The sequence below is a fragment of the Chelonoidis abingdonii genome, chromosome 2 (genome assembly GCF_003597395.2).
Source record: "Chelonoidis abingdonii isolate Lonesome George chromosome 2, CheloAbing_2.0, whole genome shotgun sequence".
In the NCBI taxonomy this organism is placed as follows: domain Eukaryota; kingdom Metazoa; phylum Chordata; order Testudines; family Testudinidae; genus Chelonoidis; species Chelonoidis abingdonii.
In genome coordinates this window covers 76591658-76605834 of record NC_133770.1, presented here as the reverse complement: position 1 = coordinate 76605834, position 14177 = coordinate 76591658, and the positions used below count along the sequence as shown (strand labels likewise).

At 40.3% G+C, this 14177-nt stretch overlaps 1 protein-coding gene across 2 annotated transcripts in view; it reads left to right on the top strand.

The window, feature by feature from the left end:
* Nucleotides 1-14177, top strand: part of NEK10 (NIMA related kinase 10) — a 174724-nt gene that overhangs the window by 39210 nt on the left and 121337 nt on the right. For both annotated transcript variants that reach the window (XM_032789290.2, XM_032789285.2), the window contains exons 14-21: nt 2000-2077; nt 5217-5281; nt 6674-6776; nt 6889-7017; nt 7517-7654; nt 9618-9663; nt 10353-10474; nt 10668-10770. In XM_032789290.2, coding sequence (XP_032645181.1) covers nt 2000-2077; nt 5217-5281; nt 6674-6776; nt 6889-7017; nt 7517-7654; nt 9618-9663; nt 10353-10474; nt 10668-10770 — 784 coding nt within the window. The remainder of the gene's footprint in view (nt 1-1999; nt 2078-5216; nt 5282-6673; nt 6777-6888; nt 7018-7516; nt 7655-9617; nt 9664-10352; nt 10475-10667; nt 10771-14177) is intronic.

Sequence of the window (14177 nt, the reverse complement as noted above, 5' to 3'; positions counted from 1 at the left end):
ACATTTTAAGTCAAGACCGTGAATGGTACATGAGTGAAATCATCAATACATTCGCTTTAAACACAGAGACATACCTAAAGGGAGTAGAGCAGGGGTTCTCAAACTTCACTGAATTGAAACCCCCTTCTGACAACAAAAATTATTACACTGCCCCAGGATGGGAGACCAAAGCATGAGCCTCCCCAAGCCTCAGTGCCCGAGATGGGGGGGGCCAAAGCCAAAGCCAAAGGGCTTCATCCCAAACCATGAGGCTTGTAACCTGAGCCCTGCTGTCCCAAGCTGAAGCCAAAGCCTGAGCCCTGGGTGGTGGGCTCGGGCTTGCTTCAGCCCCCCGGCGGTGGGGCTCGGGCTCCAGGCCCAGGCAGAAGGGCTTGGGCTTCGACTGTGGGCCCGGGCGGTGGGGCTCGGGCTTCAGCTTTGGGCCCAGGCGGTGGGGCTTGGGCTTGGGCTTTGGGCTCGGGCTTCGGGCCCACATAGTGGGGTTCGGGCTTCAGCTTCGGGCCCAGGTGGTGCGGCTTGGGCTTCAGGCCCAGGCAGAAGGGCTCGGGATTTGACTTTGGGCCTGGGCTGTTGGCCCAGGCGAAGGGGCTCAGGCTTCAGCTTTGGGCCTGGGCAAAGGGGTTCAGGCTTCAGGCCCGGGCCTGGGTGGTGGGGCTCAGGCTTTGGCTTCAGGCCCAGGCCCCAGCCAGTCTAATGCCAACCCTTGCAACCCCATTAAAATGGGGTTGCAACCCACTTTGGGGTCCTGACCCACAATTTGAGAACTGCTGGAGTAAAGGGAAGGAGAGTGCTTAGATAGAACAGGCACAGGGTGTTGAAATACTTTAGGTGCCTACTAGGCAAGAGGAGGAGTGGAAAAGAGTCTGAAAAAAATTAACTCCTTGTATAGCTTAAGCGCTCAGAAGTAGATGAAGATTTATCGGGGCCCTGGGCACAAAGAGATTTTAGGCTTACCACAACCCCTTGCTATTGGGCCCCACACCCTACTCTTCCTCTCCCCCGCAAAGTCCTGCCCTTGGCCAGGGTAGAAGCCAGAGCCAGGCCATGGTAAGAGCCACGGAACCCAGGCCACTGTGATGAGCCCTGGACTCTCCACCTGCCGGGGGTGGTGTGCCCTGGGCAGCTGGAGGGTTTGGGGCTCCTCACAGCAACTAGGGCTTACGTGGTGGCTCTTACCATGGCCCGGCTCTGGCTTCTGGCCTGGCCAGGGGGTGGGACCCCAGGGAAAAAAGGAGGAATGAGGGTTGGGGCCTCAGGGGAAGAATAGGAGCAGGATGTGGGATCACAGTTCTGGCATTGGTGGCCCATCCACTTCTACCCAGGTTCCAGCGCTCCAGTGGTGGGCCCCAAAATTGGCCAGGGACCCAGGGTGCAGGCTCTCTGGACCCGTAAATTAATCTGCCACTGTAAACACTAGAATTATAGAAACCATATAGATTTAGGAAACCATTTTTATCTGAGTCACACATGTTATCTTAAGTGGAATCCATTTTTTTGTTTTTGTAGTTAAGTCAGATTAAATGTTAAAAACAGTACATTTCTCTTTTTTTTTTTTTTTTTCCTGATCTACAACATGATTTTCACAGAAGCAGACTGGGAACATAGACATATTTCCAAAACTATCACATACGGTTTTGTTCCGGCTCAGGGCTTTTTTGGTGCATAAATCTCTGATCATGACATTCCAAAATGCACAGTGGATGATGGGAGCTCTAGTGGTGCAATCCCTTTGACTTCAGTGCAGCTCAACATAGCTTCAGAGTCCATCTGGAAGGATTCAAGTGCAGGATCAGTTTACAATTAATGTAATGATCGTTTTGCTCTTATGAGCTTTTCAGTGATCCAACCTTAAAACTTAGTGTATAATAGATGGCTAAGAACTTTTCAAATTGACATTAACTTCTGAATTGTTTACATGAAGTAACTTTTAATTTTGTTTGCACTTTCTGTCTTAGAGCAGCACTAACATTGATGACTTTCCTTTATGTTTCTTTTCCAGGAAAATGGGGTATATACAATAGCAAAACTGATTTTACCAAACAAACAAAGGAATGCAGTAAAAGCTAATTTATTACAGGTAATTCTCTTTCACATTGAAAGCTTTGCATAGTCTTTGGAAATTTATCTTATGATTTTTGGTATTTTAATATACAGTAGCAACTTTATTAACCACTTTATTAAAAAATACATGAAACAAATGGCAGACGGCTATACCACAGGAAAGTAAAAGTTAAATGATGACCTTATGTGTTTTTATTCTACTATAAAACACTTAATGCTTCTTGTATCCTATGTAACATAGAAGAAAGTGGATATTTAGGCTATGTCTATACTGACAAGTGAAAGACAAAACTTTTGTCATTCAGAGGTGTTAAAACCTCCATCCCTGAAAGACAAAAGTTTTGCTGATAGGTGCCAGTGTGAACAGTGTTTTGTCAGCAAGAGCACTCTCCTGCTGATAGCGCTACTGCCGCTCCCTGGGGGTGGAAGTTTTTCCTTGGCAGGAGAGCTGACAAACAGCAGCTACCCTGCATGCCTTTTAGAGGCACAGCTGTAGCGGCACAGCCATGTCGCCAAAAGCTGCGTAGTGTAGACATAGCCTTAGATGTGATGAAATCCCACTTTCCAGACAGCCCAATTTACATTCTCCCTATGTCAAGCCTATGGCTTTCACTGAAAGCTGATAAACACTCGACACAATGCTACTGATTTCAGTTCTTTTGAGTTGGAGCACCTTGCTGTGATTGTTAAATAAAGTATAGCAAAACACAACATAAAGTAATGTAAATTAAAAAGCAGGATGATCAACCTTTGTTTGTTAAAGATCGGATGGCTTCTGTGTTTATGTAATTTTATGTAAATTTATTGGTTACAGTCAACCCACGTAACTATCTGACTGCTATTCTGTGGCCTCTGAGAAATGAGTTTGGTGTCTTTCTGATTTCTAGTGAGTAATTGTCCATGTCACTAAAATCATCACCATAACTGTCACCTAATGGGCACTCTTAGTAGAGTGGAAAAGATGGCCATTCTTATTGTCTTTTCCCATGATAGTCCTTTCAGACCAGGCTTGAGAGACACTGGAGAAGTGGTTTGGGGATCTTACACTGCTCACGTATGCTGCACGTACTCTTTACGGATTAACAGATGAGACTGCAATCTCAAATGTTAACTAGTGCCTGTCATCTGCACTAAAGTTTTTTTTAATAATACTTAAATTAATTTAAAACTTTTTGTAACATTATCCTTTGAAGAAAATTAAAGAAGGAGTAAATTTATATAATCTTTTTATGAAACTAATTTAATGCAGTTAGGCATCTGTTTAACAATAGCTTCAAATATATACATATTTTTAATTAGATCAATTTACCAAATGTGGTGTTAACTCCAATTTAGTACTTCAGCATAAAGTTACAAGAGATTACATTTTACAATAGATCATGAGTGAATGTAGTATGGTTTAAATATAAAGTGACATCAGTTAATTTAATAACATGGGTTTTATTGTGACAGTGCTGATATACTAAACAGAAATCCCACCACATCCAGGCAAATGATAAGAAATCTGTCTTTAATCTAAACCATGTTTAACATCTCATGTTGCTTTTCTATAGTTCCTTTCTCATAATTATTGATTTCCAGGATATTTGTGAATTTTATTAATTTCGTGGGCTTTTTTTTTACAATTTGGCCCAAGACCTTTGTCTTGCTAATCAGTCTCTTCATTCTTTCTACTTCTTTAGGAATCACAATTCATTACTTGGGGAGTAGTTATGATATCATAATCATTCTTTCCCCATTCATTCAGTGTGTAAAGAATATGCTGCCTTAAATCTGAAGCTTTTTACAGACATTAAAGTGTTAAACTCAGAATACTGCTGTGAGGAAGGAAAGTAGTAGTATTCCCATTTTACAGGTAGGAAATAAATGAATAGGGAGGTAACTGACTGTCACACAGGAAGATCTGTGGTAGAGCTGTGAATGGAGGACAGTTCTCTTGATTTTCAGTCCTGTGCTTCAGTCATATAACCCTGCTTCCTTCCTACATTAAGGTCTATGCACAGTCACTAAAAAGGAGAACCTTCAAAGTAATAACTATGGCTCCAATCCTGCAAGTTATTCCACACTGACAGACCCCTCTGACTGTGAGAGTCTCAGAAGAATATTAAAACTACAACATGGATGTTTCTCCTGTGTTCAAAGGGCAATTATTTTGGATTAAGAAAAAACAGTGCTCTTTAAATAAGACTGTTTCCTTGCAGTTTTGGTGATTCATGCCCTGCTTCCCTCAAAAGTAGTGGTTAGCTTCTATCTCCTTCATTGTTTTGCAGTCATTACTCAGGCAAAACTCCTACTGTCTGAGTAAGGATGACTGGATTGGACCCATAATAGGATTTTTAGTCACAAATGTAATCTAACAGTTTGAATATTATTTAGATCTATATTATTGTTTCCACTATTTTAGAGTCTTGGTAACTCATTTTCCTTTGACTTACACATTGCAGTCATCTTTGTTTAGTTAACTAGTTTTTGCATTGACTTAGATAGATGGATGTAGTTGGGGAGAACTCAAGTAGAGTTACCTAAAAATCTCTATATTAACTAAGATACTCTAATTTCACCCATGGCTGTCATGATTTTTTTTTTTAATGTTTCTTTTCCCTAATAGTGATTATTTAGAAACAGAACTATGTGGATCATTTTTTGTAAACTAGATTAAGTGTATTCTTGTGTCTGATCTTCAGATTCTTGTAGACTTAGGGCTTTTTGTTTGTTTTTAGTTTTTGTCTCCTGTTGACATTTTTAGGGCTCTACACTTCAGTTTCCAGAAAAAACGGCCAAATTCTGCTCTGTTATCTAAATGTAACCCCATTGGGCTGCACTGGAGTCATTGAGCAGAATGTGGCTCTAAAATTCAGCAGTGCAGAAATAAAATTATTCTGTATCTAATGTAGCTACGCTGATCCATAGTTTTTTTTCAAGAGGGCCTGCCCACATTGGAAATACAGCATGAACTGAAGCAGATGGCTTGTGACTAAAGTATAGAGCTTTTTATTTTTGGTTTATTGAAAATGATTACCATGCTGCTAGCCTGGCCTGCTTAGTTACTTAAAAATTAAAGTTAAAAAAATATGTTTAGGGCTCTTGCTGTTCTATGAGCATCGTTTTAATTTGTACATAATTTGTTATTAATTTAAGCATTTCTCCCACCCTAGTGTTATGCTTTCAGAGCCTTGAGGTTTCTCTTCAGTATGGAAAGAAACAGACATCTTTTTAAAAGGTATAGTTTCTCAATTAATGTCATGCTCAGTTTTCAAATGTAGTAACTGATTTTCAGAGAACAAGAAAAAAACAAACAAAATCAGATTCAGGATCTGAATCTGAGGCAGGATTTAGAGAGTGGAGGAGGCCTGCATCGTAGGAATTCTACAGAAACCAGCCCTATAGAGACTGCTCATGTGTTTCCATGTAGCAAGCTTTGGAGCAAGCTAGAGGTAGAGTGAAGTTAGGACTGTTGGATCTGCCACTGTGTAGGTCCATCAACCTTTTCCCAGAAGATTAGCGTAGCTGCATGAGAAGCAACATGGAACCTCAGAACTACAGTACCAGATATGGAGCAGTTGGGGAGGAGTGGATTCTTTCTTTACCCATCACTTTTGAGAACTGATCCTACATCAAGCATGTTTACGTTGGATGGGTGCTGGAAAATATGACCCTACATGAAGAAAAATGTCTGCCACCAATAACCATCTCTACTAGAAAGGTGTTACCAGAGTTTTACCAGGTTAGAATAAGAAGGTTATGTGTAACCAAATGTCAAACTGTGGCATAAGAATGACAATCAAACTGCAAATTGGCTGTGACTTTTGGTAGTTCTTATCTATCCATCACTTGTTATCGAAAGACTTAAATTGATAGAATTATGAACATACACACTCACTTTTCGTCTTACTGGCCAGTTTTTCTTTTCCTGGAAGGGCTCCAGCCTATAAAGGTTGTACAGTACTAGTAGGACTTGAGTTGTGACTGAGCCATTTCCTCATCCTTCATTTTGCAATTCCTTTACTTCCTGATTTCCATTCCTGCCATTCCTCACCCTATCTATAGCTCCCGTTGAAAAACGGAAACAACGAAACATCAACCAAACATGTAACTTAGAAGGCTTTGCCAATTCTTCATTATTTTAATTGGCTTGTGTGTTGTAAATCCATTCCCTACCTTTTGTCTGTTTTGTGTCTTTTTGATTGTAAAACTGGGATAAGAATTATAGCCCCAATCCTGCACATAAACAGGTGTTAGTCACATCATTTAATGCTCTACTGGAAGTTGCTGAGATAATACAGTGATGGGGCAATATGAGAACTTGTACAGAATTGTATAGATACACCATTGCATCCACATGGAGCTCCATTGGCTTCAGTGAATCTCCACCTTTGTCTGGAGTAGGATCTATGTTTATGCAGTATCCAGCAAAATGATGTTCTAATCCCAGCTGGGACCTTTGGAAGTTCCTTGTAGTTCCAGATGGTAGCTATTGAGATTAGGAACATTTGAATGGCTGGTCAAAAATAATAATTATTTAGAAGGTTATAAAATAAGGAGTAGCAATACATTAGTTTAAAAAGTCTTCATGGTGTGTAAAAAGTCTTCATGGTGTGTTCAACATTTTTAGACTCTTCCCGACTGATTTGTTTGAGATCTTCATTGATATTGGACATTATGTTCGTAATATCAGCGCTTATGAAGAGCTGGTATCAAAGCTAAATTCATTACTGGTAAGCACAAAATTTCCAATTTTTTTCATAAGGTTAATAAATAACTATTCTTTTCAGTTTGCTGCACATGTAAATCATCAACATTGCATTTTTTTAAAAATTTTATAATTAGGAGGATGAACTGAAGCAAATTGCTGAAAGTATTGAAAGCATTAATCAGAATAAAGCACCATCAAAATACATAGGCAATTATGCGATTTTAGATCATCTCGGCAGTGGAGCTTTTGGAAGTGTTTATAAGGTAAACTTGCTTTTTGATATTAACTAACAATTTTCTGTTGACATTTCTGTGGTATTTTCCACCATTTTTTAGGTTTATTGTGAATCTGTTTGACACCATTTGTACCTGTAAAAATGGCCAATATGTTTCTCAGAACAACAGTGATCATTATTACTGCTGTTTTTCTTTGTACTACTTTTCACAGACAGCAGTTCTGTCTGCTAGAAAGTGTGACAAATCTGTGTAATCTGCAGGGATTCACACCACTGTTTCTGCAAAGCCCCACACAGAGCGTCTATGAAGTTATTTAAAACATCTAAGCAAACCCTGCAGGACACTGCTAACTGCATCATTGGTCTCCAACGCTTTTTAGCTGATATCACACTAACTACAGAAAGAATAATGACTTTAGAATTTAAGAGAGAGATTTAGACTCAGTGAACTCACCACATATATTTGATTAATGTCCTTTTTGACCCCATCCTTTTTTGTTAATTTTTACACATTTTCCCCCCTGTAGGTTAGAAAACATAGTGGCCAAAATCTACTAGCAATGAAAGAAGTCAATTTACATAATCCAGCATTTGGAAAGGACAAAAAAGACAGAGACAGCAGTGTAAAGAACATTGTCTCTGAATTAACAATCATTAAAGAACAGGTAAGTGTCATAAACCCTTCATTAGGGGACATTTTCTAAAAATTTCTCACCATCACTAACAGCAGCTCAGCTGTGTTTTTGGGAGCCCTAGTGTATATAGGCTGCCAGCTGCTGCTGGTGTTTTTAGTCTGATCAACACAATGTAAAAAATGCCAGTGGCCCATCTACATGACTCCAAACATTGCAAACAATTTAGTATTAGCTGCAGTGTAAACAAGCCCTTATTGTTACTTGGAAATTCTGAGCTTGTTAACTGACGTATTCAAATAATTTAAAATAATTCCTTTAATAAAGCATAATAAAGCATAATTTGTTAGCAACAGCCTAATGAAAAGTTGGTCAGTGTTTCTATTCCATATTAAGTTTTCTTGGCTTTGAAATTGTCAGATTTTAGTCCAAAAAAGTCACTGTTGTGACTTACAAGTTCTCCTAAGTGTAAATTTAAAATTAAAAACAATGTTGAATGCAAATCAGATTTAGGATTGTCTGTTGAAGCAAAGGGGACTTTGTGCAGGCTTAATGGCTTTGCCCCAGTATTTCTTTGCTCCATTCCTTCCACTGTTAGGCCTGGTCTACACTGCCGGGGGTGGGGGGGGAGGGGCGGCGGAAATATCGATCTAAGATATGCAACGTCAGCTACGAGAATAGCATAGTTGAAGTCAGTATATCTTAGATCGACTTAGATTGACTTATTTTGTGTCCTCACGGCGCAGGATTGATGGCCGCCCGCTCCCCTGTCCACTCCACTTCCGCCTCTCGCGCTGGTGGAGTTCTGGGGTCAACGGGGAGTGCATTTGGGGATCGATTTATCACGTCTAGATGAGATGTGATACATCAATCCCTGATAGATCGATCACTACAAGCCAATCCGGCGGGTAGTGTAGACATACCCTTAGAGGCTAAGTCAGAATCATCTTGTTTGTTCTCCCAACTTCCTGGTTTTGTGGGGAATGTGGCAAATTGCCGGTACTGATCTGCTGGGTCTCGCGCTTTCTTCTCTCTGGGGTAGGTTCAGGGTGCTATTCCTTGCCTCTGAACTGTTTCTTAATTACTCCACTAGTGTCCTTGGAGGAGGGGAGTGAAGAGGGAGGGACCTGGGCCCGCCCTCTACTCCAGGTCCCAACCCAGGGGCCCTGAGGTTTGTGGTGAACCACTTGAACTAGCGGTTCCTTCCCCTGGGTTACTTCCCTCTCCTACCCTTCAGCTTGTGAAGGGCTTCTTGCCTCCCTCCTACACAAGCCTGGTGCCCCTTACCTAGGGTTTCTTCTGGACTTCACAATCCACCGCAGCACTCCTCCAAACTTTCTATTTCTCTCTTATCAAACTCTTCTCTTCTCCAACTTCTGCAACCTGCACTCTGCTCCAATCAAACCTTCCTCCTTCAACTCCCACACTGTCTGACTGAAGCAGGGGTTTTTATCACATGACTGAAGTCAGGTGCTCTAATTGGAGTCAGGTGCTCTAAATGGCTACAGGTGTTCTAGTTAATCTAAAGCAAACTCTCCTCCCTTGGCAGGGAATAAGGCCCCCTGCTAACACTCTCATGCTGCCCTCTGGCCATGCTGTATCACAGGAAGGAGAGTAATCTTCAACACCCGGTTTTTGTAATATACCTTCCCTCCAAGTCTGAAATTGGGAGAAAGGGCAACAATGGCTCAGCCTACCCTGTCAACTCCTAGAGTGACTGTGATTAGGGAGTCCTTATGCCATCTGGGCAAATGGGGAGAGGAAATCCTGTCTGCTATGCCCCATGTGCCCATTAAGGCAAAGTCACATTTATCAGATAAAATTAGTTACAACCCTCTGAAATCCAGAGGTTTTTTGGAATACAACTTTCAGAAACTTTTATAATATTTGTATTAAAACTATTGCTATTCCGCTCAATTTATAGACTGATGTTATCAAAATTGTGCCCTCAATCTAACATTAATTCCAGCTGTCTAATTTTTTTTTCTTATTGTAGCTTTATCATCCCAATGTTGTACGATATTACAGAACCTTTGTGGAAAGTGAGTAAAAACTTAGCAACTAAAAACCATGTTGTTTGTCATGAAGAAATAATAGCATAATAGAAGTACTTAGTAGATCCAGGAAAGATCCTATCCAACTTGAACAGTAGAAGCTAATTTTCCCTTAAGAACAGCACTACAGCTCAGACAGATTTAGATCTAAGTGTCGGTTTAAAAATTAGCTACAACAGACTGTAAATAACAATAGCTATTGTTTACATTGATTTATGTTGCAGTAGCACTTGCAATGTGCTAGGCCCTGTCCAAACATATAAGACACACCCTGCTCTAAAAAATTTACAGTCTGAAAAACAAAATTGAGATGCTGAGGGTGGAAAAGAGATATCATAATACAGAGTGGTGATTGATACTTGAATTATTCATTCCATTTCTCCCCCCCAGCCCCTTTTTGTATGCATGAACTATAGGCAGCTGTCCTCCCTGGCTGTTGTTATTAGCTGTCTAATTTCTTGTAAGTGTTGCAGCAGATGTGACTCTGAAGAATGAATTTGAATGACAAGAACAGGAGTAGTCATTAAAATATATTTGCACATACAAATAATTTAAGCAGAGTAATAAGATAACAATCATATACGTACATTTTGACCAAGATCATGTTTTCTGTGGATATGCTGGATATATGAATGTAATATTCTTTTAGGATTGCCATTTCCTTTTGTTGTGCACAGATGACAGGCTCTACATAGTAATGGAGCTCATAGAAGGGGCACCGCTGGGAGAACACTTTCATTCTTTGAAGGAAAAGCAACAACAGTTTACAGAAGATAGAATATGGAATATATTTATACAAGTAAGGACATGCACTTTAATTTGTGACCTTTCTTTATAAAATTTGTAGAGCCATTTGTATATGTTCAACTAATAAATTTATAAAATAATACTTATAGTGCCGAAGCACTCATGTCATAAAATGTTAACATAATTTTGTGCGATTTTTATTTGGGTTGCAGTTAAAATTCTTTATATATCTTTTTGTTTTGAAGCTGTGTCTAGCTCTCCGTTACTTGCACAAGGAGAAGAGGATTGTCCATAGAGACCTCACTCCAAACAATATCATGCTGGGGGATAAAGACAAAGTAACAGTTAGTAAGTGGAATTTCTGTGGCCACAGTGGGTTTCAGCCCAGTTCACCTTGTTCACCAGCCTTGTTCACCAAACTTCAAGAGTGGAGGATTCTAGTGAATTAATTAAGAATCACACAGTTGTGTAAAACAATTGCTAATGTAAACTCACTGAACACAACTATCAGGTTTTACCAATCATAACTATACTGTGTGCACCTAATATTGCAGAGCATACAATGTCACCTTTTAAAAAGGTACAATTAGATGTATGATGGTATAAGAGAGACTGCAACTGTTAAAGTCAGTTGGAAAAGCAAGATAGACAGATACTTTAGGTACCACATCTAATGAGGAGCCAGTCACATAGGGTGACCAGATGGCCTGTTTTTAAAGGGACAGTCCCATTTTTGGGGACTTTTTCTTATATAGGCTCCTTTTATCCCCCACCCCCTGTCCCGTTTTTTCACAGTTGTTATCTGGTCACCCTATGCCAGTGAAGGTACAAAGCTGAAGTGGCCATCCCTTCTGTTCTGTGGGTTTCATTCAGTTGTAAGTGAACAACAAGCCTGCCTCGGACTGTAGTCTCTCTCTGCTTGTTGTGGGTACACACAAGAGGAGGGCCTCCCATTGCAGGTCTGTGTGGCAGACAGTCTTCCAGCATGACATAGCCTAAAATCCTTTGCACTACATGCTGTAGTGCCTCCTTTGAAGTGCTGCTCCAGCCTGTGTAAAAGTACCAGCTTCACAGTGCACACCATGAAGCAGGAAACAGTGACAAAGTGCAAGAGGTACAAACATGGGACTGGCTGCCACAAAAGATGTGTCAGATGAAGAGAGGGCCAAATACATTCTCTGGTCAGCACACCACTGCAGCTTAGTCCAGAAACACCTGTGTCTCTTATGACTGGGCGATACTAACCTCTCCATGATTATCTTAAATAAATGGTTTAGGCTCTTGCACCAGGAGCTCACCTGTTCCCATCAGTACTCAATTACAGTGTTAGGGATGCTGTTTAGCTTGACTAATGCTCATATGTCTAGTCCTGTAGTGCTGGCATGCATCTCTCCAGTCTCCTCAAAGTGGTCAGAAGGGAACCAGTTACGGGTAGAGTTTTATGATAGAATTTGAAAGCAGCTTCTGAGCATGAAAAATATTCCAAAGAACTGAAGTGTTTTAATGCAGTGTCCTCTGTGACTGAACTGAAATGCAGCATGGAACATTCAGCTGGCCTACCAGACACTTCAGAGTCCTCTATTTATTTTTTTAAAAATACAGGTTCATAATAGCAAATGGACTGCTACATTGTTTGTATTGCTTAAGATGCAAAACCAAATATAGATTCTGAGTAACAGAGAATAGCAACAGTAAGCCTGGCTACAAAAGTCAACCTCCCTTGTTTAAAACATACACACACACACACACACACAAACGACTGACCATTCTACTGTAATAGATAAAAATGTAGTAATATTAGAATACTGTAATTTTCTGGCAGGAGTCAAGTTTTGTCAAACAATATGCAGAGGAGAGTTCCTTGAGTGGTATTAAATCTAATGTACTAAAAAGTATTGATTCCTAATAATTGTGTCATTTTAAATGAAGATGATTTAATGGTGCTTTACCTCTGAATTATGAAAATACACATTCAGAATATTTAAACAATATCGACATGCTGTCATACTGTAGAAAAGCATACTACCACTGAGAGGCAGTCTTGCCTTGAGTTTGCTGCGTTGTCTTTCTGCCTATCTACTTGTTTATATAGAAAAATGCAATGCAATTTTAAAACATATGCCCAAAATTGTACCTGAGGAACATTAGAATTCTGACAGGAAAACTGGAATTACTAAAACTCTGTCCTTAACCCTCTCTGTTGTGATTGGTTATTGCATATTTGAACCCCATGTTGTTTTACCTAGTGTATAAAATAATATATTGCACTGCATATATGCAGTGGGGTGAGGGGACATGATGGCCTTTTCTCTATTATTTTTGAATATCACTGAAATTGTTGTCTCATAATTTTAATGGTAATAGAGTTCCATTCCTTTCCTCCTAGCAATAGTTAAAACATTCCCTATCTGTGAATTGACATAGCATCCTGCAGTAATTCATACAATCCATACAGACCAAGGATTGGAGTATTTATAGTTCTGGTAATTATTTTCTACAGCATAATAGGTTTTTGTGGAGGAGGTGTATTATTTATCTGACTAAGTATAATGTCTCCATATAAAGGCAGATACATAGGGCCTGATGTAATTGAAAATACATGCACAAGTTCTGGAAAGTCATAAATCCTTGCTCTTCAGCAGGTTTAAAATATTTAGATTTTATAAATGTAAACATAAATAAAACAAAAAGGTTCTGCTCCATGAGTTTAACCAAAACTCAACCACAGTTCAGTGGCAACAAGTTGCAGAGTAACACCAGAGAAGAACAGTTCCATGTTCTTTTGAGTTTCAAACTCTCAACCTGTGGAGGTAAGTGAAAGTTATCCCTGTCTAAAGCTGGAGTAACCCTTCCATGGAGCTGCCAGGAAGATGATGGTTGGATTAATGAATAATAAGGGTACACCCTCTAGTTGTTAAGATTGTTTTTTCTGGCCCCTCTGGTGGCAGGGCGCTGCTCCCCAGCTCAGCTTGGGCTCCTGCTTTTTCCTTGGCTCAGCCCCACTCTGTCTGACCCCCCGGCCTCCCTGATTAGCTTGCCCACCCTGTCAGTCAGACTGACCTGGAGCATTGGCTTCTCCCTTTTGTTCCTGGGGACTGTCAGACTCAAGGTCCTGATTTTCCATCGACCTTTCCCCTTTTTTTTTTTGGTTCTGGGAGCTTGGCAACCAAAACACCCCCACTAAGTTTTAGTAAGGGGACAACAGTCCCCTTACACTTTAAAAATAACATGTTTTTACTTGTAGTGTTCACCTCCCCAAATATCCTTCCTGCAATGAGAATCTGTGTGGCAATAGCATAATGGAGAAAGTTTACTCACCTGTAACTGGTGTTCTCCAATATATTGTCATTGTGAACTACAGCGACCCTTCCTCTGTCCTTCTCTTTTTTGAATCTTGTATTAGGTTTTGAGCAATGAAAAAGCATGAAGCTGAAGGATAGTTGGGGCCATGAGATCCAATAGATTTAAAACATAGTTCTACATTGGGTACACTTTTGCAGCAACCTCAGCAATAAACTGCTATTAAACAGTTCTGGTATTCATCTGACACACTCGTGGAAGGGGGCTCAGTTATCTCAGTTGTAACATCTCCCTGCCTCCAGACCCTGTGGAGGCCTCCCCTGAAGACCATAATTTTGTGCTGGAGAAGGAGGCAAATATTGGATATGTTTTGGGAGGGGGACCTCATTGTTCCTGCTATCCCAATTGTGCAGAATTTACCCAGAAAAGATCGTAGAGCCCAGGGGCGGCTCCAG